The 20,258-nt window shown below is 32.9% G+C and overlaps 3 protein-coding genes across 4 annotated transcripts; 2 read left to right on the top strand and 1 right to left on the bottom strand.

The window, feature by feature from the left end:
• Nucleotides 1-1,618: 1,618 nt before the first annotated feature.
• LOC133291768 (monosaccharide-sensing protein 3-like) lies at nt 1,619-5,550 on the top strand. Of its 2 annotated transcripts, none has more exons than XM_061490090.1 (5): nt 1,619-1,943; nt 2,244-2,810; nt 2,897-3,774; nt 4,347-4,534; nt 4,816-5,550. In XM_061490090.1, exons 1-5 carry the CDS (start codon nt 1,865-1,867, stop codon nt 5,270-5,272), a joined length of 2,169 nt encoding a protein of 722 aa, XP_061346074.1. In that variant the 5' UTR covers nt 1,619-1,864; the 3' UTR covers nt 5,273-5,550. The 2 variants fall into 2 exon arrangements, with proteins under 2 accessions (XP_061346074.1, XP_061346075.1); XM_061490091.1 differs by having other exon boundaries at nt 4,347-4,510.
• Nucleotides 5,551-7,303: 1,753 nt separating this feature from the next.
• On the top strand, nt 7,304-9,765 carry LOC133291773 (uncharacterized). The gene is made up of 6 exons (XM_061490099.1): nt 7,304-7,518; nt 7,967-8,030; nt 8,130-8,265; nt 8,407-8,734; nt 8,940-9,068; nt 9,173-9,765. Exons 1-6 carry the CDS (start codon nt 7,416-7,418, stop codon nt 9,634-9,636), a joined length of 1,224 nt encoding a protein of 407 aa, XP_061346083.1. The 5' UTR covers nt 7,304-7,415; the 3' UTR covers nt 9,637-9,765.
• Nucleotides 9,766-14,386: 4,621 nt separating this feature from the next.
• Nucleotides 14,387-15,614, bottom strand: LOC133291782 (RING-H2 finger protein ATL8-like). Its single transcript, XM_061490110.1, has one exon. It carries the CDS (start codon nt 15,229-15,231, stop codon nt 14,605-14,607), a length of 627 nt encoding a protein of 208 aa, XP_061346094.1. The 5' UTR covers nt 15,232-15,614; the 3' UTR covers nt 14,387-14,604.
• Between the last annotated feature and the right edge of the window lie 4,644 nt (nt 15,615-20,258).

Genomic DNA, 20,258 nt, shown 5'->3' on the forward strand with positions numbered 1-20,258 from the left:
ACTATCTCCTATTACATAAGAAAATGATTTCCCTATTTAAATATAAAAAATTATAGAATGATAGAAATCAGGATATAATGGAACGAAGGAGATGGATAACAGAAAAAATTTAATAAAATAATGTAATAAGATACTATGTGATTCAAAAGGCAAATAATAATTCTTATCTGTACTAAATAAGAGATCATAAAATAAGAAAATAAATTTTTCACACTTAATTAGATATCCTATATATACTGTATAAGAAAAAAGATATCCTATATATATAACTAATATAATTTTTAATTGATACTTCTCAAGAATATCAATTTAAATAAATGCTTAGCATAATTCCCTCAAAATCCTGACTGCTGAGATTATGGTATCAACTTTATTTTGGAAAACTAAGTTCTTTTGATTGTGTTTTATTTTTTTTAAAAAAATTATTTTGTAGAATAGTTAATGAAATAAATATTTTTTGTTTTAAAAAATAAATGTAAAAACACAAAATAAAAATAAATTAGATATATTTTCTAAATTTGATTTTTTTTAAATGATTACAAATTTTAAAGCTTTTTTTTTATAAACATATCTTATCAAATATATTTTTTTATGAAAATCAAAAAATTATTTTTCAAAACGGGTCCAAAATCTCCAGTTGTCAACAAAAATTAGTTTTTGTATAAATGTAAAAAAAATCTTTTCAAGTAGATTTTTGAAAAGAATATAAATAAAAATATATAAATTCTAAAGAAGGTTATACTTACAACCTTTTACAATCATATTTTAACATCATTGATTTTGTCAATCAACAGTTATCATTGATTTTGTCAATCAACGGTTATCATTTATTGTGAATTAATAATTAATTAATGAGTTTAATTTGCGAGAATATAACCGTTGATTGACAGAAAAATCAACGATGTTAAGATATGGTTGGAAGAAATTGTAAAAAAAGGATTGTAAGTATAACTTTCCTCCTCTTAAATAGTAAATATATTTTTATTTACTCGTACTTAAAATACTTTTTATTTTAATACTTAAAATACTTTTGAGTCATAGCTACGTGGGAAATGCTATCGTGGCGGCTTCACAATCACAAGCAATCTTCATTTTCATGTGCTTATCACGAAATGCAAGCATAGTCCTCCGTAACATGTGGGACAACATAATTATTTTGACTTTTTTGTTTAATTTATTAATTGAATCATGTGATGATAAATAAAATAGGGAAAAGATATTGTGACAATGAAGTTATGTTACTACCAACTGACTACTAATCAATCTCACCGTTAGATCGATTATGTTGATCCAATAGTTATATTTATTTTCGTCTTTGTATGGTCATGATTCCCCATATTTAAAGTGAAAGCATTAAATATGAAAAATCATAACATACAAAGGTGAAAATAAATATAAAATATTAAATTTAGGGAATCATGACCATACAAAGATGAAAATAAATATAATCTTTAGATCAATATAATCAATCTAACGGTAAGATTGATTGGTAGTCACTTAGTAGTAACACAATTTAGTTGTCACGTTATCTTCTACAATAAAATAATATAAAAAAAAATCCACTCGTACAGCTAAGCCTAGGGACTTAGATATGATTTGAGTTGGATTGAGAAAACAAAAAAGAAAAAGATTCGGACATGTTGATGAAAACCGCAAACATCTGAAACCAATAGTCCAACATGTTCAGTGTCATTGGATGATGACAACTATTTATCCTGGGAACTCTAATTCCCATTCAGGTTCTGGACTTTAACATACCGGGTGAAAGAAAATCTGAAAAGTGTTCCAAAGCTCTTTCAAATTGAGTTGCGAGTGATTGGGTTTGGATTTTGGGTTACTTTCTCTAGATTAAGGAGGGAAAAAAATGATGGAGGTTGTGATTGTTGCAGTTGCTGCTACACTTGGGAATCTACTCATAGGATGGGATAGTTCAACCATTGCAGGTTGATTTTTTTCTTTTATCAATTACTCCTTTATCATCTATTTATGTTTTGTCTATTGATTATTCAGTTCTATATACATGTGTGCATGTACGTCTACTTATCTGAAAATCTAATGGCATGTATGAAAATAGATTCTGGGTTTTGATTTATTCTTCCATATGTTGCTTCTTTCTAGTGTTTTGATTTGAGGATATGAAATTGAAATGCTTACCCAAATTCTCAGATATTGGGTAATGCTGCAAAAGGTGTATTAGATCTCGTTACTAAAGTTAAATAAACATGTTTGGTACCCTGTTGCAGGGGGCATAACCTACATAAAGCAGGAATTCAACTTGGAAGAGGATCCAACACTTGAAGGGCTAATCGTGTCCATGTCGTTTATAACGGGTACTATTGTGACAATATTCTCTGGGACAATCTCTGATTTGGTTGGACGACGTCCTATGTTGGTAGCAGCTTCTATTATGTATTTTTTTAGTGGTTTGGTGATTTTGTGGGCTCCTAGTGTTGTTGTTGTTCTGGTGTCTAGGATGCTTGTTGGGGTTGGAAATTCTCTTGCTGTTACTCTTACTCCTCTCTACATATCTGAGACAGCACCAGCTGATATCAGAGGCCAATTGACCACTCTTACACAGTTTGCTTGTTCTAGTGGAATGTTTTTGGCTTACATCCTTGTGTTCTCAATGTCCTTCATGTACTCACCTAATTGGAGAATCATGCTTGGCGTTATTTCAATTCTTTCTGTTGCTTATTTTCTTCTTGCTATGTTTTACCTGCCCGAATCTCCTCGGTGGCTTGTGAGCAAAGGTCGAATCCATGAGGCTGAAAAAGTTCTGCAAAGACTTCGTGGTGCTGAAGATGTTTCAGGTGACACTGAATTTGTAGTAATTCTTGGTTTAAAATTTTTTTGCGTCATCATTTTCTACTGACTAGGAGTCATCTTTGATCTATAGGAGAGTTGGCTTTGTTGGCGGAGGGTCTCAGTCCTGGAGGTGAAGCCACTTCCTTAGAAGAGTATGTAGTTGCCCCAGCCAGTGAGCTCCTTGTTAATCAGGAAGCAGCGAAAGATTATATAAAGTTATATGGACCCAATGAGGAAGTTACAATGGTTGCCCAGCCAGTGAATGGACAGGGTAGCTTTGCATCTCGCAGCATGTTGTCCCAGCAAGGAAGCTTTGCATCTCAGGCTGCTGCTGGTCTTAAGGATCCTATTGTCACACTCTTTGGAAGTTTGCATGAGAATACTCTCCCTGAGAGTGGAGGTTCACGCAGTATGCTAATTCATAATGCTAATAGTATCTTTAGTACGGGAGATCCACCGGCCAGCCCCTTTGGTACCAGTGACAACCTGCGCGCTCCGCTAATGTCATTTGGAGGTGCTGCTGCTGAGAAGGCTTATGGATCCAAGGACATGTTAGGTATGAGGAGCACTAGCAGCCTGAGAAGTAATAGCAGTTTGGTTCATGGGAATGCTGTCGGAACACCTAAAAGTACAAACATTGGTGGAGGCTGGCAATTGGTTTATAAATCAGCTGATGGTGCTGGGGATGGGAAAGGAGAAGGACTCCAAAGGGTTTATTTGCACGCAGATCCTGCCGCAATATCTCACTCTCAACATGTTTCATTTGTTTCAACTTCTGGCTATGACATACCTATAGACGATGGTGAAGCTTTTCAGGCTGCCGCTCTAGTCAGCAGGTCAGTTCTAGGTACTAGTGATATGTTGCATATGCCAGAAGTTGTTGCAAAAGGTCCAAATTGGAGAGGTCTGCTAGAGCCGGGGGTCAAGCGTGCACTAATTGTTGGAATAGGACTTCAAATTCTTCAACAGGTACAATTAGTTGGCATTGTATTAGTATTATATCACTTGACTATATTGTATCCTGCTATAATTGATATCCCATGCATTCATCTTAAAATTGGATTGTTATGAAGTTATTCTTTACCCTCGGTTGTACTTTATCACGTATTTTATCAGTCTAGTTATAAAGGATTAATAATTGTGAAGATAATTAACGGTGAGCTTAAGATAAGGATGTTGATTTGATCATTTCACAATTACAATTCTTCTTCTAATGGGTATCTTTACTTTACCGACTTTAATTCTAGGATGGGAGGTGTATCCAATCCTATCCTTTAATATGCATAATTAATAGTCTCCTCTTGCTTTGCAGTTGCTGTACACGACCCTATTCTCTACTTTCTTTTTCCTCATCTCATCTTCCTGCTGACAATTTTGACAAATTCTTGGCCATATATGCTAAGTACATAATGTTGTTTTCAGGTGTTCTTTTCCTCACAATTTAAAATTAGCTGAAGCAAAGGATATTCATGATGAACACTCACTTGCATATAAAATCTTCTTTCTTCTCTGATTCTGAAAATATAATATATATATTGCAGGCTGCTGGCATAAATGGATTTCTATACTATGCTCCCCAAATTCTTGAGGAGGCAGGAGTAGGGTCTCTTTTATCTAATTTGGGCATTAGTTCAACATCTGCTTCTTTTCTTGTTAACATCATTACAACATTCTGTATGCTTCCTTGTATAGCTATTTCCATAAGGCTGATGGATATTGCTGGAAGGAGGTATGTTTAAACATTGACTTGGTCTGAGTTTCATGTATGGAGCCTTAGCCATATTAAAACATTACAATTGTTTCATCTCTTTTTGCATTGCCATACTATTTCTGTTGGCATTTGATGGAATCCATTTTTAAAATCTAAATAGTCTCCTATTAATGCATGATTTGCTTAACTACTTGTCCCTATAAAATTCTATCTCTTCTTTGCTTGCTATCTCATAAAACAAAAATTGGAGTAAAATGCCACAATTCGCGACAATGACATTATATGTTTTCTCATGGCAGGTCAATCATGCTGTACACAATACCCATTTTGATAGTTTGTCTCCTGGTACTAGTACTCCGGGAGTTATTTAACATGAGTTCTGTCCTCAATGCAGCAATCACTGCTATTAGTGTTATTGTCTACGAAAGTTGCTTCTGCATGGGTTTTGGTGTAATTCCCAACATCATATGTGCAGAAATCTTCCCAACTAGTGTCCGCGGAATCTGCATTTCTATGTGTTCCCTTACATATTGGTTTTGTACATTGATCATCACTTTAACATTTCCCTATTTGCTCCAGCTTCTTGGTCTTACTGGTGTCTTTGGATTATTTGTTGCTGGCTGCATCATTTCGTGGATATTTGTCTACTTGAAAGTTCCTGAAACAAAGGGCATGCCTTTAGAAGTCATTATTGAGTTTTTTGCTATTGGTGCAAAGCCTGGTACTGATCCTGCCACAATAGGAATTAAAGTCTGACCTGTCTTAGTGATATCGTCGTCGTCGTCGTCGTCATAAGAAGAAGCAGCATTATTGATCATTGTTAAATTTGGAAGTTTAGTTGGTTTTGATTCCCTCAAAAGTGGGTTGAAAAGATTTGGTGGAAGATTGAAACTATTTGGCGTTTGAATACATATCAGCATCAAGCTTTTTATTTTTTTGGTTGTATTTTGAGGAGAAATGAATATAATATAGTAATTTATTTACACATAATATGAGTACGATTCATGTTTAGAGTATTTTTTGTGTTATTTTCATTTTCATTCCCTGGCATTTGATTTTAGCCATGCTTTGCAAGAGGTGATGTGCTTTACTGACATTTGAGGTCTGAAAAGGTTATCACTATAAAATTGGTTGTATTCTTCGATAAACGTTTCAGACTTAAAGACCCTGGAATCAAAATTCCTCTATATTATCCAACGAGTGTAGCTTAATTGGCAGTACAATTTGAATAGGTAGAGAGAGAATCTGAGTTCAATTTCTATCAAATATATTTTTGGAAAGGGACAAAGAGTTTTAACTATGATTAAGCTCCGACTCGAAATTAGTCTCATGACCGGTTCAAAGATTTAAAGTTTATTAAAATATTGAGGATTAATTAGCTTCAAAGAAATAATTAGGGTTGATATATTAAAAAAAAATTTCTTGTATATCTATATTTTTACATTACAACTATGACCTTAAGTGAAATCTGAACAGATTAAATTATAGAGAGTCTGCCATAAGAATAGCAGCAAATTAAGCAAAATTTGCCTCGTACAAAATTTGGATTGTTGTACTTTTATTTGTATGAGTTCGGTTTGCATATACACCCCAAGTGGGTAATAATGAAAAACAAAGTATGAGTGTCTTCTTTCGTGAGATGAAAATAATTAGAGATTTCAAATTTCTTTTTTAGAGACTTTTTTTTTTAATACAATTTTTTAGAGACTATTTATCTTGGCCTTGAAGAGATTTTGCTTTAAAGAACAAAGTATAGTTTACTCAAATCTGATTAGATTGCACTTTATGTTCGAGGTAATTGTCTAAACCTATATTCTAAACGCAGCATTTAATTTGAGATAATGAAAAGACTTTTCTACCATAACACGTCCTCTTTATTATTATTATTATCATTATATTTTAATAAAAAACCTCGTTTGCTGTATAATTTGACACACCAGTGACGTTTTAAAGGAAAGTAGTTTTAGTATTACCTAGTATTTTATTTAAATATTGAGGATCAAGTGGGAAAATATTGAATAGTGAGAAAGCAACGTTAAATATTAAATTTTTCTTAAAACTGAACCGACCGGGAATCGGTAAATCGATCATATAACCGGTTCGATTGAAGCAACGGGTCGACCATGCATCAGAACCAGTGCGACCCGATCTGACCTGGTCGGTTTTCATAAAAATCGGTGACCCAGTGACTTGGTCCGGTCCAAAAAATAATTCCAAATTTAAAAACAATAAAATAAAATCATAATGGACATATTTGAATACTTTTTTGCTTATTGACTTACATAAGTTATGTACCTAGAACACTAATATTATTTTAATTATATACTATGTAGAAAATTTTGAATTAATTTATTGTTAGATATGTCATTTTCTGAACCTAAAGTCCTGTATCACGATCATTATATTTTTGTTTGATCTTTTATTGGATAATAATATGTGATTTATTATTTTTTTATATTAAAATATTTAAAAAATTTATCATATTTTTATATATTTGAATATGTTTATAACTTTTTAATATAAATTATAAAATTGCATATAATTATCGAATCATGCGATTAGATCAGTGACTCAGTACCTCAACCGGGGTCAGGGATCGAATTGATTTTAATAATATTGCTTTTTCAGCTTAGAATACGTCTGAAAAATAAATAAGAACTATTAAGGAACAACGTGGCGTAACAGGAGTGGTCGATGGATAACGCACACCATTGCTTGCGTGAGGGCCAGCGGAGGAGATAACTGCAAGGCTGCTTCTCGAAGGAGACGACGACAATGTCCAAAACCCGGAAGAGAAAACACAAACTCAGTGAATGCCCATAATTAGGGTTTCAGAAAAAAAAAATCAAATCGAAATTAAACGTTTCTCAAAGACCAAAATTGAAGCTTGCAACTAATAATGAACGCTAACCAGTCGCCAAAGGATCCGATCCCTCTGGAGAATCGACCCGGAATTTTCATTATCGGATCCTGCAACGTCGGTAAACGGACCCTCCTATCCCGTAAGTTTTTTTTTTTTTTTTTTTTGTGTGGGTCATGAATTGGGATTTTCCCAAATATGAAAAATTTAGTAATTTTTGTTGGATTTTATTGAAAGGTCAGGTTTTCAGTTAAGTCTTTTAAGTTTTCCTTTTTGGTTATTGATCCGTAAAGCCTGGTTGCTCGTTTTAAGCTTTTAATTTTAGCTCAGTGAGTAAATAGAACAGTGGTGTCCCTTGTTTAGTTTTGGATTCTGATATCTGATGTAACTGTTTTAAAAATCACATTTTCATCTTGAATATATCATTTTCTTTTGATGGCTTGGATAAAGGTTTCTTTTAACGTTTTGGATTTTAACCAAGGGTATTCCGCTGGTAATCATGTTAATTCACTATTATCTTATCTTAATATTTCTAGTATCATTTCTTGATTTGGTTTTTCATGTGCTAAATTTGATTTGATATACTACAGGACTGCTCTCTATTGACTTTGAAGATGCTTCTGATTCAGCAGCATCTGAAGTGAACGCCTATGGGTATGTTTACCGTGAATCATTTTCTCCATGTGATTGATTACACTTTTTTTTTTTTTTTCCTTCCAAGTTTCCTCAGTGTGTCTTTGATGGATTGAACAGGTGGAATATTACCACTAAGTACTATACTGCTGATGTTTCTGTATGGACGGCTAATCTTCATGATGATTTTTCTGTTGGAAACCTACCCGTATTTCAACGGTTGGATGCTTTGGTGATGGTTTTTGACATGAGTGATGTCAGCATTCTTCACTTGACTCTTCTTTAATTTGTTATATTGCTAATGATTTAATCCATCAGGAAAATTTTGTGCAGAGTTATGCCTTTGCAGTGACATTTTCATGTGATATACCTTTATTTTTTTTCTTATTATGTGCAGCTATCTTCCCTAACTGCACTTCAAGATTGGGTATCGCGCACTGATATTCAAAACTTTGAGATACTATTATGTATTGGAAACAAAGTGGACCTGATTCCAGATCATCCAGTTCATGCTGAGTATAGAAGACGATTGCTGAAGCTTGAAGATTCTGCTGTTGACCCTTATTCGGAGTTCACTGGGTATGGAATATCTGAATCTGAAGGAACTAGTTTATTGGGGGATGAAGAACCATCAAGGAATATCAGAAGATCCTGCTTGGAATGGTGCACTGATCACAACATCGAGTTCATTGAGGCTTGTGCTTCAAATGCCGATTTTGACAAATGTAATCCTTTCCTAGCTGTTGTAATGAGCTGTCCACAAGTCAATAATATGACTCATTGCATATTGCTCTGAGTTTTCGCTTTGACAAATGCTCAGTTTTATATACTAATGAGTTATAATACATGCTCAAGACAAATATTTTCCATTTATACAATTTCCATACATGTATTGGATCTTTGAGATAAAAGAACTGCTGCTGTTGACAGGCTTGTCTGTAGATGGTGATTTACAAGGAGTTGAACGGCTCTATGGTGCTCTTTCTGCTCATATGTGGCCTGGAATGATATTAAAATCTGGTGATAGAATAAGTGAACCATCATTGCCTGAGAAAAAAGGTTATTTTCTTCCCTTAGTTTTTCTTGTTCTCTGAAGCATTCTACTTTCAGTAATGAAGAATAAAGGTTGAGCACTAATTTTGGTTTAAATTATTTTTATTTAGAGTTGTCTTCAGAAGAATCTGATTATGAATTGGAGTATGAAGTTTTATCAGCTGGTTCAGCTGATCCATGGGGTGATGCAGAACAAGAATGGGTTTCTGCGACTTCCTTGGATGCAGGAGGATCAGCTCCTCATAACAACCCCAACACAGAATGTGAACATGAGGATGGAATCAAATCTGATAAAGCATTCCAACCCTCAACCTCAAGCACCGCAGTGCAGGTTGAAAGTGACAAGGAAGTAGCACTGAATATCGATGATTTTGAAGATGAAAAGGCAGATAGGGGCAAATTTCTTGACTTAGAGGATTTGGAACAGATGATGTCTGAGATTGGGAATATGCGTGCAAGTTTAAGATTGATGCCTGATTTTCAAAGAAGGGAAATGGCTGCAAAGCTGGCTATGAAAATGGCTTCTGTATTTGGGGGAGGTAGTGATGGTGAAGAGGAGAATGAGTCGATATAAGGTGTTAGCACTACGAGATTCCATTAGAAATGTAAGGATACTTAATGAATGCCATTCTTTGTTACTCTTTGTCGCTGCAGAAAATGAGAACATGATTTAAGATCAATTTCTCATGGCCTGTCATAACTGTTTAACAGCCCATATTTTGTGGAGCAGATCATATCCTCAAAAGAGGAAGGTTATACTTACAATTTTTTTTTTATAACTTCTTACAATCATATCTTAACACCGTTGATTTCCGTCAATCAACGGTTATGATTTTCGTAAATTAAACTCATTAATTAATTATTAATTCACAATAAATGATAACCGTCGACTGACAGAAATCAACGGTGTTAAGATATGGTTGTAAGAGGTTGTAAAAAAAAAGTTGTAAGTATAATCTTCCTCTTATTAAAAAACAAAAAACAAAATAAGAATTATATGTCGTGAGCATTTTCATAGCACTTAGACCACTTCATTTAATAAAAGGAGAAATAAAAACAAAAACATGTAAATGCAAACCAACTTACTTATCAATAAGGACTAAATAACAAATCTATGGATATTTGCAATTTTGTCCTATAGTAAAATAATACTTTTGGTTTATACGTCTTTTTAATTTTCTCTTTAATAAATTGCAGCATGTGCCCACATCCCAGTCTATCAAAAAGTTGTTCGCATCACTAAGTATCTCTTATCTTGTAAGTTATTCTTAAGAAGATAAAATCAAACCCCAGTTACAGTGTCAAAGTGGGAAAGAAAGTTACCTATTATGTTCACGCTTAAAACGTGTCTTTCTCGATTTGCTAGTGTCACATTTAGATAGTAGAAGGCGTGGTAGAAAGGCACTGCTAAGATGCTATCATCAATTTAGGTATTAGTCATGTTGGATACTTAAAATGGATTACATAGTTTGAACTTTGACTACTACTTCTTTAGGCAGTCGCAGGAGAAATTGTAGGTAACATTCAAACAAAGTTGCCCACGGAGATGTCATGTTCTGATAAGTCACGTGCTAAAGAAAAAGGTTTGGGAAAAGAAGAAAAAAAAAAAAAAAAAAAACGAAAAAAGTAGGCAAAGTTGCAAGTTATGAGTCCTCACCTCAACTTGGTTGAAAACAAACAATATAGAAAAGCTTAAGGGGCTGCAATAAAGAGTGACAACTGGATGTAATCTTTGGCCACCATAGTGCTGTCAAATCATGTATCTTGAGGATTAGGGGGAAATATCGGCTATTGCTTTTTCAAGTTTCACTTTCAACTTTGTTGATGAGTTCTTTACACTTCACACTAGAGAAGAGAACAGACTACAGAGGATAACCTCGGAAGATAAATGGTGGGTGGGCCCTAACAAGTCACACGTCTTACCAAAAAGTAAAGAGTAGAAGATGCCATCAATTATAAGCTTTTTTTTTTTCATATATATTTGGCATAAATGGTGTGTTAAAAGGCAACGTATGATATAAGAGAAATTTTTTTATTAGAAAATCACAATTTTTAAGAATACGATGGAAATGTGAGTTTTCTAAAAATATTAACAAAAAGTTATTTGATAGATTAAAATATTCTCGAGAATACTGGGTTAATTTTCTTAATTCTATGTTTAATTGTATTAAATTTTTCCTTGTCATAGAAATCCTAGAATGTCATCCCCTGAATAGTATTTCTGGATGGTATTTTCAAAAAAAAGTACACATAAAATAAAATCTTGAGAAAATCAGATTTTTAGAAAAAATTTAAAAATCTTATACCAAACATGAATAAATATAATTATCACTTTTAATTTTCCAAAAATTTTAAAAAATACCTTATACCAAACGAGTTCTTATATTCTCCCCCATTGGAGAGATTTTCAATAGACGGGGGAATTTGCATAGATGCGGAAAAGGACCATATTGCCAAAAGGGCATCTCAAACTTTATTTTTCTTTTAACCTCATAAAATAAACATATACACTACCATTATATATGTCCCTCTTTTGTCCTATCTTCCCTTTTAAATTTTATTTTATTTTGATTTTGCCCCATCAAAGTATTTCTTTTTGCTAAAATTGAAGATGAGCGGAGGAATCACGGATAGTGGAAATCAAACTTGATGTAGAAGGTTGCGTGCTAGTTTAACCATCGATGGTTAGCACTTGAGGTTGAGAATGAATAATACAGCTTACTATTGATTCCCTTTGACTAAAGTAGTTAACGGGATTCTCGTTCAATGATTTATAGGCACAAGTGCTACTAGTACATTCTAGGTAATAGTTGGGATACTGACCAAAATGTCACTGTTCACCAACTTTTTTATCTATATGCCATGCGAACAGTGTTATTTTCCAATCTGCCACGGAGGCAAGTTCGCTTCTGACACAAGCGACCTCGGTTTGTTGACGTGTCACATTTTTAGTGGATAACAAGTATTAAATTTAAAAGAAAAAATTCAAAAAAATGAAGTTCGCCTACCATGTAGGCGAACTTGATTAAAATATTGTTGGAACCGAGGTCGCCTGTGTCATAAGTGAACTCTGACACCACCAGGAAGCTGATACGTCAGCAAACCGAGGTCGCTTGTGTCAGAAGCGAACTTGCCTTCGTGGCAGATTGGGAAATAACACTGTTCGCGTGGCATTTAGGTAAAAAAGTTGGTCAACAGTGGCACAATGGTCACTGTTCCGTAATAGTTAGTGTATATTTGGATCCTCTTTTTTTTTAAGCTAGAAGCTACTTATAAGTATAAGTTAGGCCAATCAAATTTTGAAAAAAGCTCTTATAATAAAAAGCTTTTTTTTATAATAAAAAAAGCTGAAAACTAAAATCTCCTTCTATGAGCTTTTTTTAAGCTCTTATATATTTTTCTTGAATTGTGTGTTTTTTTTTTTAAAACGAAGAGTTATAAAGATAGAGAGAAATAATTTTCTTGAAACATGTGCTTTTAAGTAATTTTTAAGCTAAATTTTTTATGCAATTACCAAACAACTTTTAGCTTCTTCTTTTTTAACTTTAATTTATAAGTAACTTATAACTTAAAAATAAGAGGATCTAAAGACGGTTTTTTTTTTTTTTTTTTTTAAATTAAACAGGTTCTTAGTAGGCAACAAAAAAGAAAACAAGTTTTGTTTATGGAGTGGAACAAAAAACAAGGGGAGGGTCCAAACAAAGAGGACAGAGACACACAGGAAGTTCGAAAAACCACTGCGCTGGTTGTTTGGATGAATGCAAGGTAGGGGTTGCTGGCTAAGTTTGGTTGGCTAACATACAATCCAAGCTTTGATTTTCATAACAAGTTTGTCAAACTCGTGAGTCGTGACTAAGCATGTAATCACTAATGAGATGTGATGGCTTTTAATGTCATTGATATGACATATCTACACCAAAATATTTTTTTCATTTTCATAAATAATCATGTTGACAGTTGAGAATTAAAAAATGATGATACATGACTGTTTTTACTGGTATATAATTGCACGCGTGTTATTTTATATTTATAAAAAATTGCATTTAATTACAAATAAATTTATTTCATTTATGTATATTTTTATTTAAATTTTATTAGTTATTCCAAATATAAAAAAAATGTGATATTAAAGAATATGCGAGAAACAATTTTTTTTTTTCATAAATCTTATTAAATGATGTTAGTTGTACAGACCAACTAAACATAAAAGCTTACGCAAGCAAATTAATTTAGTAGTTTATGAGTTTTCTTTCCATTTCTTTATGTAATAGCCAACTCAAAAAAATTGTGCGTTGATATGTAGCATCATTATCTAGTTGGAATGTTTTCTTTTTTTGGTAAGCTAGTTGGACAGTTTTCTATTCTTATTTCTCCCTAACACGATAACTTAATTAAATTATTATTATTGTTATTTTTTTTTTCAACAGATATTAATACTGATGCAAGGTACAATAATGACCTGATATTAGCATGTAAATGCATTAAATTTTAAAATTTTTAAAATACAATACAATATTACTAACATATGATACATAAAGCTGATATAATAATAATATAAATTTAAAAGTAATATCAATATTGTATAAATTTTTATTAGTTAAACGTAATAGAATGACTGATAAAAGAAATGCAAACACAATCATGAGCAAACTTGTCTTTTCCCAGATTACTAAAAAAAAAAAAAAAAAAAATTGTCTTTTCCCCTATTATTTTAATCTCCCCGTCCCTTTGTAATTGTCAAAGGCCAAACTGCAATCATTTCATCTGCGTAAGTAAAAAATGGGTTTTCAATTTTCATTCTTACACAATCATTTTGCCCTTTGATTGATTAATAGAAAATAGACGTACCATGACATAATTTTTTTTTCCAACTTATTTAAAAAGATACGGGTCCGCTTTATTTTCTTTTTTCTTTTTCTGTTCAATGAGAGCATAATGTATACGTGTCTATAATATGAGACAAACTGTATCATCTTACGTGATACTTTTATTTCCTTAATTTATAGATATTTAGCTTATATTTAGTAGGATAAAGTAAGGATTTTATGTTTATAATTTAACATAATATAACTTCACCTTCCTACACACACATTAAAAAAGTGAGATCCACATATTTTTCTTTCTCTTTCATCATTCCACTTTCTCTCTCCCTTTTGATGTGAGAATTAAAAAGAACACTTACATTATATTACATAACACTAATAAAACCCATAAAGTAAAACAAATCCCCTCACTCTAAAATTAGTAAAACTATTTTCAAAGTTTGTCTTGTACACTTTTTAACTTTAATATTGAGATTACTTACACTTTTTGCACAAAAATCCACAAAAATATATATACATTATACTCAAATGTAATAACAATAAAAATGTGACATTATAGTATTATACGCAACAATTAGGATTGTATTATTATAAAGTGAGAAATTGTCCAAATTCCGTTCTCTCTGACCAACTTCAAGGGATTAAAAAAGTACAAAATTAAAATAAAAACTACTAATAAATACAAAAAAAAAAGAAAAAAAAACTAGAGTTGTTTTGTTTCAAGGCAAGAACCCACTGTTACTGTTACTACAACTACCGCCGTTAATATTATTATTACTAGCAGCAGCATTGTCTTCTCTGGACTTCAATTCAGGTTCACTAACCGCCATTCTGGTGGCTCCGCCGCTCGCCGCCGGGAACCGCCCGCACTTCTGGCACCTCGTCACACCCACCAGAACCTGCCGACACGAAGGGCACGACGAGTGGGACCCAAGCCACGTGTCTATGCAGCCCACGTGAAACCCATGCCCACACTGCGGCAGCACCCGGATCTCGTCGCCGGCGGCGAAATCCGACAAACAAATCGCGCATTCCGGCGTGGCAACCCACTTGCTCGGGTTGCTGTCGACGTAAGCGAACTTTGGCAGCGACTGGAGCACCTTCTTCTTCAGGCCCTTGTTCGCCAAAGCTTGCCGAGGAGAGCTTCCGCCGGTGCCGGTACCTCGCCGGAGCCACGCGCAGCGGGCGACGGCGACGAGTCCCACTACACATATGAGGGCGCAGAGAAGGGCTGCCAGAATCACCACGAAATCTGACTCCAAAGCCACGGCCTCCGGCGGTGGCGCCGCAGCTATCATGGCTGTGGCGTTGTCCGTGGATTTGAGAATTCTCAGCGTGCGTGTCATCTCGAGGTATTGTCGTATGAGTTGGGTGAGGAACAGAGTTAAAACAGAGAGGAACAGAGTCACAAAACAGAGAGGAAAGTGAGTAGAGAGGGTTTTGGGCTTTTAGGTTTTGGTCCGTTTGGTTGGAATTGGAAGGTTAAATAGTTGAGGTAGGTATAAAATAGGTTGAAAGAAAGAAAGATTTGATTTTGATGATGAATTTGATTGGGAAAAATTGAGCTTAGTGCGTTTGAGGATAAGGGTTAATGGGTTCGGAGAAGAAGACTTAAGAGTCAAGATGATAATGACTAGAAGGTATAGAAACAGAGAAGAGAAGAGTGAGATTGAGACTGAGAGGGTTTAGAGAGAGAAAGGTGAATTGAAGGAGGTATTTGCTTGGTAGGTACAATAGGGTGTCCCTTTATGAAGACAAGTGGGTAGGGAGCTAAGGGACAAAATTGGACAAAGCTAATATCTCTTTCTGCTTTCAAGTTTCCTACATTATTATTTCTAACCTTATCCGGTAAGGTCTATATTATAATACCATTAGACCAATAATCATAATAATCATAATAATATTGTAGGGAGTAATTAACTGTTTTTTCTTTGATTTTTGGTTTTGTTGTTTTCCCATTTTCAACACCGCAGCCAGTATATATATATTTTTTTTTCAAATGTAAAGTGGTTTGATTTTAAGTAGTAGATAATTGCAAGTCCCTATCAGAGCAAATATAAGTCAAAGAAATTTTAGTGAATTCTAGAGAATACAAGATAAGAGAGGTATTTTTTGTTAGGAGAGCTTTATCAATGATAAAAGACGTGAAGAACAAAAAGTAGGTTTTATCATATGGGAGGAAACTTAAAACATCTCATAAAATTATAAGTGCCTAACACGTTTATTCTCTTTTTTAATCATGAATTCAATTGTAAGAAACGAGAATATTAGCATTAGATTACTCTTACAAGCTCAGCAATATTCAAGACCAGGAACTGAATTTCAAAACCATCTGGGAATCTCAACTAGTTTGGGCATTTTAAATTCTAAATGGAAAGGAATGGTAGTTACCAAGAAGATATATTAATTTGAAACCAATTGTGCCGCTAAGTTTGAAGTTTTGTGTCTGCTGCAGTATCTTACCAGCCTTGATTTTGTTGTCAACTTACATGCCCTCAAAACAAAACAACAAGTTGTATTAAAAAAAAAAAAAAAAAAAAAAAAAAAAACAACAACAACAAGTACCCTTGTTGATAATTTAAAATAACCAAGAGTAGCAAGTTGCACTATCCCTTTCGTGTTTCTTGGAAGAAAACAAATGCAATTGATTACTGTTGTCCATTATACATAGCCCATAGGTTTGGACACTTGATATTTCACGTTTTACCCTCCATGTACATGGGAACCAAAAGCCACTCTTCTCAAATTCTCTTATTTACGTCCTGCTTAAGCTCTAGTGTTATAACTGTAACTATTTATTGCGGTTGTAAATTTTCTTTTATTGAGTACGTAAATCAACTGATAAGGGATATGAAATTTAATTAGTCAAGTAATTGATGAACTGATAAATAATATTAAAAGCAATACTGAAATATAAAATGCAATATTCAACTTTTCATGATTTTTTTTTTTCAAATTTTATTATGTGTTTAACGAAAAGTTAAAATAAACGAGCCCATGGATTCTTGATGCAGCTTGAAAGCATTGCCCTTTATGAAAAGTTGATGTAAATCACCACCTCAAACTAGAGTGTTTTGTTTCTGCAAGTAGAGAGTTGTCTGATCTAAAGATTAATTCAGCCCATCTCTTCAGCCAAATTCAGTTTTCTCTTTAAAGGCCTACTTATTCCATTTTGCTGGGAGAAAAAAAGGAAGAAAAAACTTTAAACGATGGCTGGAATTTATTGCACATAAAAATGTCCCCATAATGGGTTCTATATGTTATACAAATTATATAACGTATGGTCATATCATAATGTCCCATAAAATAACGAAATTTATGTGCAGCGACAAGAAATTAAGGGGGCAAGAGGAGAGTATTAATGCACCAAAGCATAGCCTTTTCCCACAATGATAAGTGGTGAGCCACAAAGGCTCATTCAACATGTGCCACTGTCTAGCACTGTAGTGTAGGGTCTCAACCCCTTTTCAGTTTAAATAACAATGGTTAATGTTCCAATCTCCAAATCAATGATTGATAGTGATTAAAGCAAACTGAGACTCCCTCTCCCCCTCTTCTTAGTTCTTTCTCTATCTGGCAGTGGAAAGGTGACACTGCAGAAAAAAGCATCGGTTTCACCATTCTATGTGCTCCCCATGTGTCCTTGATAGCAAAATAACTTTTAAAAAAGCCACAAAATTTGCTTATTTATTATAATACCAAGTAGAACTGTATAGTGTGTATTTATATTTTCTTTCTTGTAGTACTTCGTTTGTTTGCATTATCCAACATACGTTGCAAACCAATTTGTAGAAAAAACGTTACACACTTTTTGTTAAATAGTCACGCATATATATATATATATATATATATATATATATATATATATATATATATATGAAGCATGCATAGAACAACCCAAGTATCTGGTCAGGACAGACAAAGGGAGGTAAAACCTCCAACATGTTGCCATAACTTTCCCTTGAAGGAGAACAGAAACAACGTACGTCCCAATCCCAAGCAAGAGGGGCTATTATAATTATTCACTAAGTTATATGTAACTGTCTCTGTAGGTGATGTTTTTTTAGGGCGTTAAAAAAATAATTAAGATAAATTTAATTACCCAAACCAAACCAATTTACTTTTGATCATGTGGGCTTGCTTCGACTTTTACAAAAAAATTCACAAAATCGTACCAAACAAAGCAATTAATTTTGATTGGTTTGTATATTTTTTTCTTTTAAAAACCGAACCAAACTGATTTGTGTTCCGTCCTACTCATGAAAGTGTGTCAGATTAATATATTCCACGCATAAAGCAAAATAAAAGGTTTGTCGGATTAAGTCGATTATTTCTCGTATTATCACATAAAAAAGTAAGATCGATATAAGAAAACTATTTTTTAAAACGGGGTTGTTTTTTTAAAAAGCGTCTTCCCCTTAAAAAAAATTAAATTGCTACGAGTATCACGTAGCAAAAAAATTAAGTTAATGTTTTTTAATAAATTAATTATGCATTTATTACAGTTTTAGAATAATTTCATATTTATTGCACAATATGACGGGCAAAAAAAAATTTAATTATTGTATTTTAATTAAATAATTACGCATTTATTGCAGTTTTGAAAATAATTACTGATCTATTGCACAATGTGACGCCTTTTTTGAGCGTCACATGTGACGCCTCATTTGGGCGTATCTCACCTGAGGGAAGACGCCCCAATGGGGCGTCTCTCACCTAAGGTTGACACGTGTCATTTTTTTTCCAAAAAAAATAAAAATTTAATCATAAAACTTCTGAAGGCCATAACTTTTGATTCGAGTATCAAATTCAGATAATTCTTTTTTTTTATTCGACATAACTTTTCGCGATCTACGCAATGACATCTCATTTAATATATTTTATTTCTTACAAAAAAAAATTTAATTTGCAAGAATGGTATTATAAGAGCGGTTAAACCAAGAAACCTCTAAGTTCTGAGTTTGTGATTTAATATAAAAAATAAATAAAATTTTGATTTGTGATTTAATTTTTTTTATAATACTTTTTTTATTATAACAAAAATTTGGTTTGTGATTTAAATTAAAAATAAAAATTATTATTAATAAGGAAAAAAAATAAAGATTTGAATTGTGATTTAAACTAAAAAATCAATTTGAAAAATCTGTAGAAATAAAGAAAGTAATTAAATAAATATTCTAAATCTCTAAGGAAGAACGATATTATTTTTGAAATTAATGATTAATGCTATAAGCTTCTGGGTTATTATTCGTGGTCTGAAATTAATGATGACTTATGAATGTTTTTCAAAAATAAAATTACCTAAATTAGGCGTGATTGCCTCTTGATAGAAACCCAATTTAGAAGTGATTGGTGACGTGTCAGGTGTTGACACGTGTCACATTTTTAAACTCAGAAGCCTCTGAGTTCTGCGTTTGTGATTTAATATAAAAAATAAATCAAAATTTGATATGTGATTTAATTTAAAAAATAATTTTTTATTTTTATTATAAAAAAAATTTGGTTTGTGATTTAAATTAAAAGTAACAATTATTATTAATAAGGAAAACAAAATAAAGATTTGATTTGTGATTTAAACTCAAAAATCAATTTGAAAAATCTGTATTAATAAAGGAAATAATTAAAAAATATTCTAAATCTCTAAGAAAGAAGAATTACCTAATTTAAATTTAAGTTATGTTTGTGAATTGTGAGAAATAAAATATATCAAATGAGATGTCATTGCGTAGATCTCGAAAATTTATGTTGAATCAAAAAAATAATTACCTGAATTGGATACCCGAGTCAAAAGTTATGGCCTTCAGAAGTTTTATGATTAAATTATTATTATTATTTTTTTAAAAAATGACACTTGTCAACCTTAGGTGAGAGACGCCCCACTGGCGTCTTCCCTTAGGTGAGAGATGCCTAAATGAGGCGTCATATGTGACGCCCAAAAAAGGCGTCATATTGTGCAATAGATCCGTAATTATTTTCAAAACTGCAATAAATGCGTAATTATTTAATTAAAATGCAATAATTAAATTTTTTTGCCCAATATGACGTCCAATTTTGGCGTCACTAAAGACGCTTAAATTGGGCGTCACTCAAGAGGCAATCACGCCTAATTTAGGCCTCACTCATCAGGTGGTGTTGACACGTGTTATATTTTTTTTCAAAAATAATAATAATTTAATCATAAAACTTCTGAAAGCCATAACTTTTGACTCGGGTATCTAAATCAGGTAATTCTTTTTTTGATTCCACATAACTTTTCGAGATCTACGTAATGACATCTCATTCGACATATTTTATTTCTCACAAACACAATTTAAATTTGAAAGAATGGTATTATAAGAGCGGTTAAACCCAGAAGCCTCTGAGTTCTGGATTT

The sequence above is a fragment of the Gastrolobium bilobum genome, unplaced genomic scaffold (genome assembly GCF_033153095.1).
Source record: "Gastrolobium bilobum isolate Gb01-03AN ecotype WA unplaced genomic scaffold, APGP_CSIRO_Gbil_v1 utg1885, whole genome shotgun sequence".
Classification (NCBI taxonomy): Eukaryota; Viridiplantae; Streptophyta; class Magnoliopsida; order Fabales; family Fabaceae; genus Gastrolobium; species Gastrolobium bilobum.

What these genes read in the sequence shown, in the direction of transcription:
- LOC133291773 (XM_061490099.1), top strand. Translation starts at nt 7,416, where the DNA reads ATGAACGCTAACCAGTCGCCAAAGGATCCGATCCCTCTGGAGAATCGA. An exon ending in TGGTTTTTGACATGAGTGAT is followed by an intron (nt 8,266 to 8,406) that starts GTCAGCATTCTT and finishes TATTATGTGCAG; the next exon opens with CTATCTTCCCTAACTGCACT. An exon ending in ATCATTGCCTGAGAAAAAAG is followed by an intron (nt 9,069 to 9,172) that starts GTTATTTTCTTC and finishes ATTTTTATTTAG; the next exon opens with AGTTGTCTTCAGAAGAATCT.
- LOC133291782 (XM_061490110.1), bottom strand. Translation starts at nt 15,231, where the DNA reads ATGACACGCACGCTGAGAATTCTCAAATCCACGGACAACGCCACAGCC.
- LOC133291768 (XM_061490090.1), top strand. Translation starts at nt 1,865, where the DNA reads ATGATGGAGGTTGTGATTGTTGCAGTTGCTGCTACACTTGGGAATCTA. An exon ending in GACTTCAAATTCTTCAACAG is followed by an intron (nt 3,775 to 4,346) that starts GTACAATTAGTT and finishes TATATATTGCAG; the next exon opens with GCTGCTGGCATAAATGGATT. An exon ending in ATGGATATTGCTGGAAGGAG is followed by an intron (nt 4,535 to 4,815) that starts GTATGTTTAAAC and finishes TTCTCATGGCAG; the next exon opens with GTCAATCATGCTGTACACAA.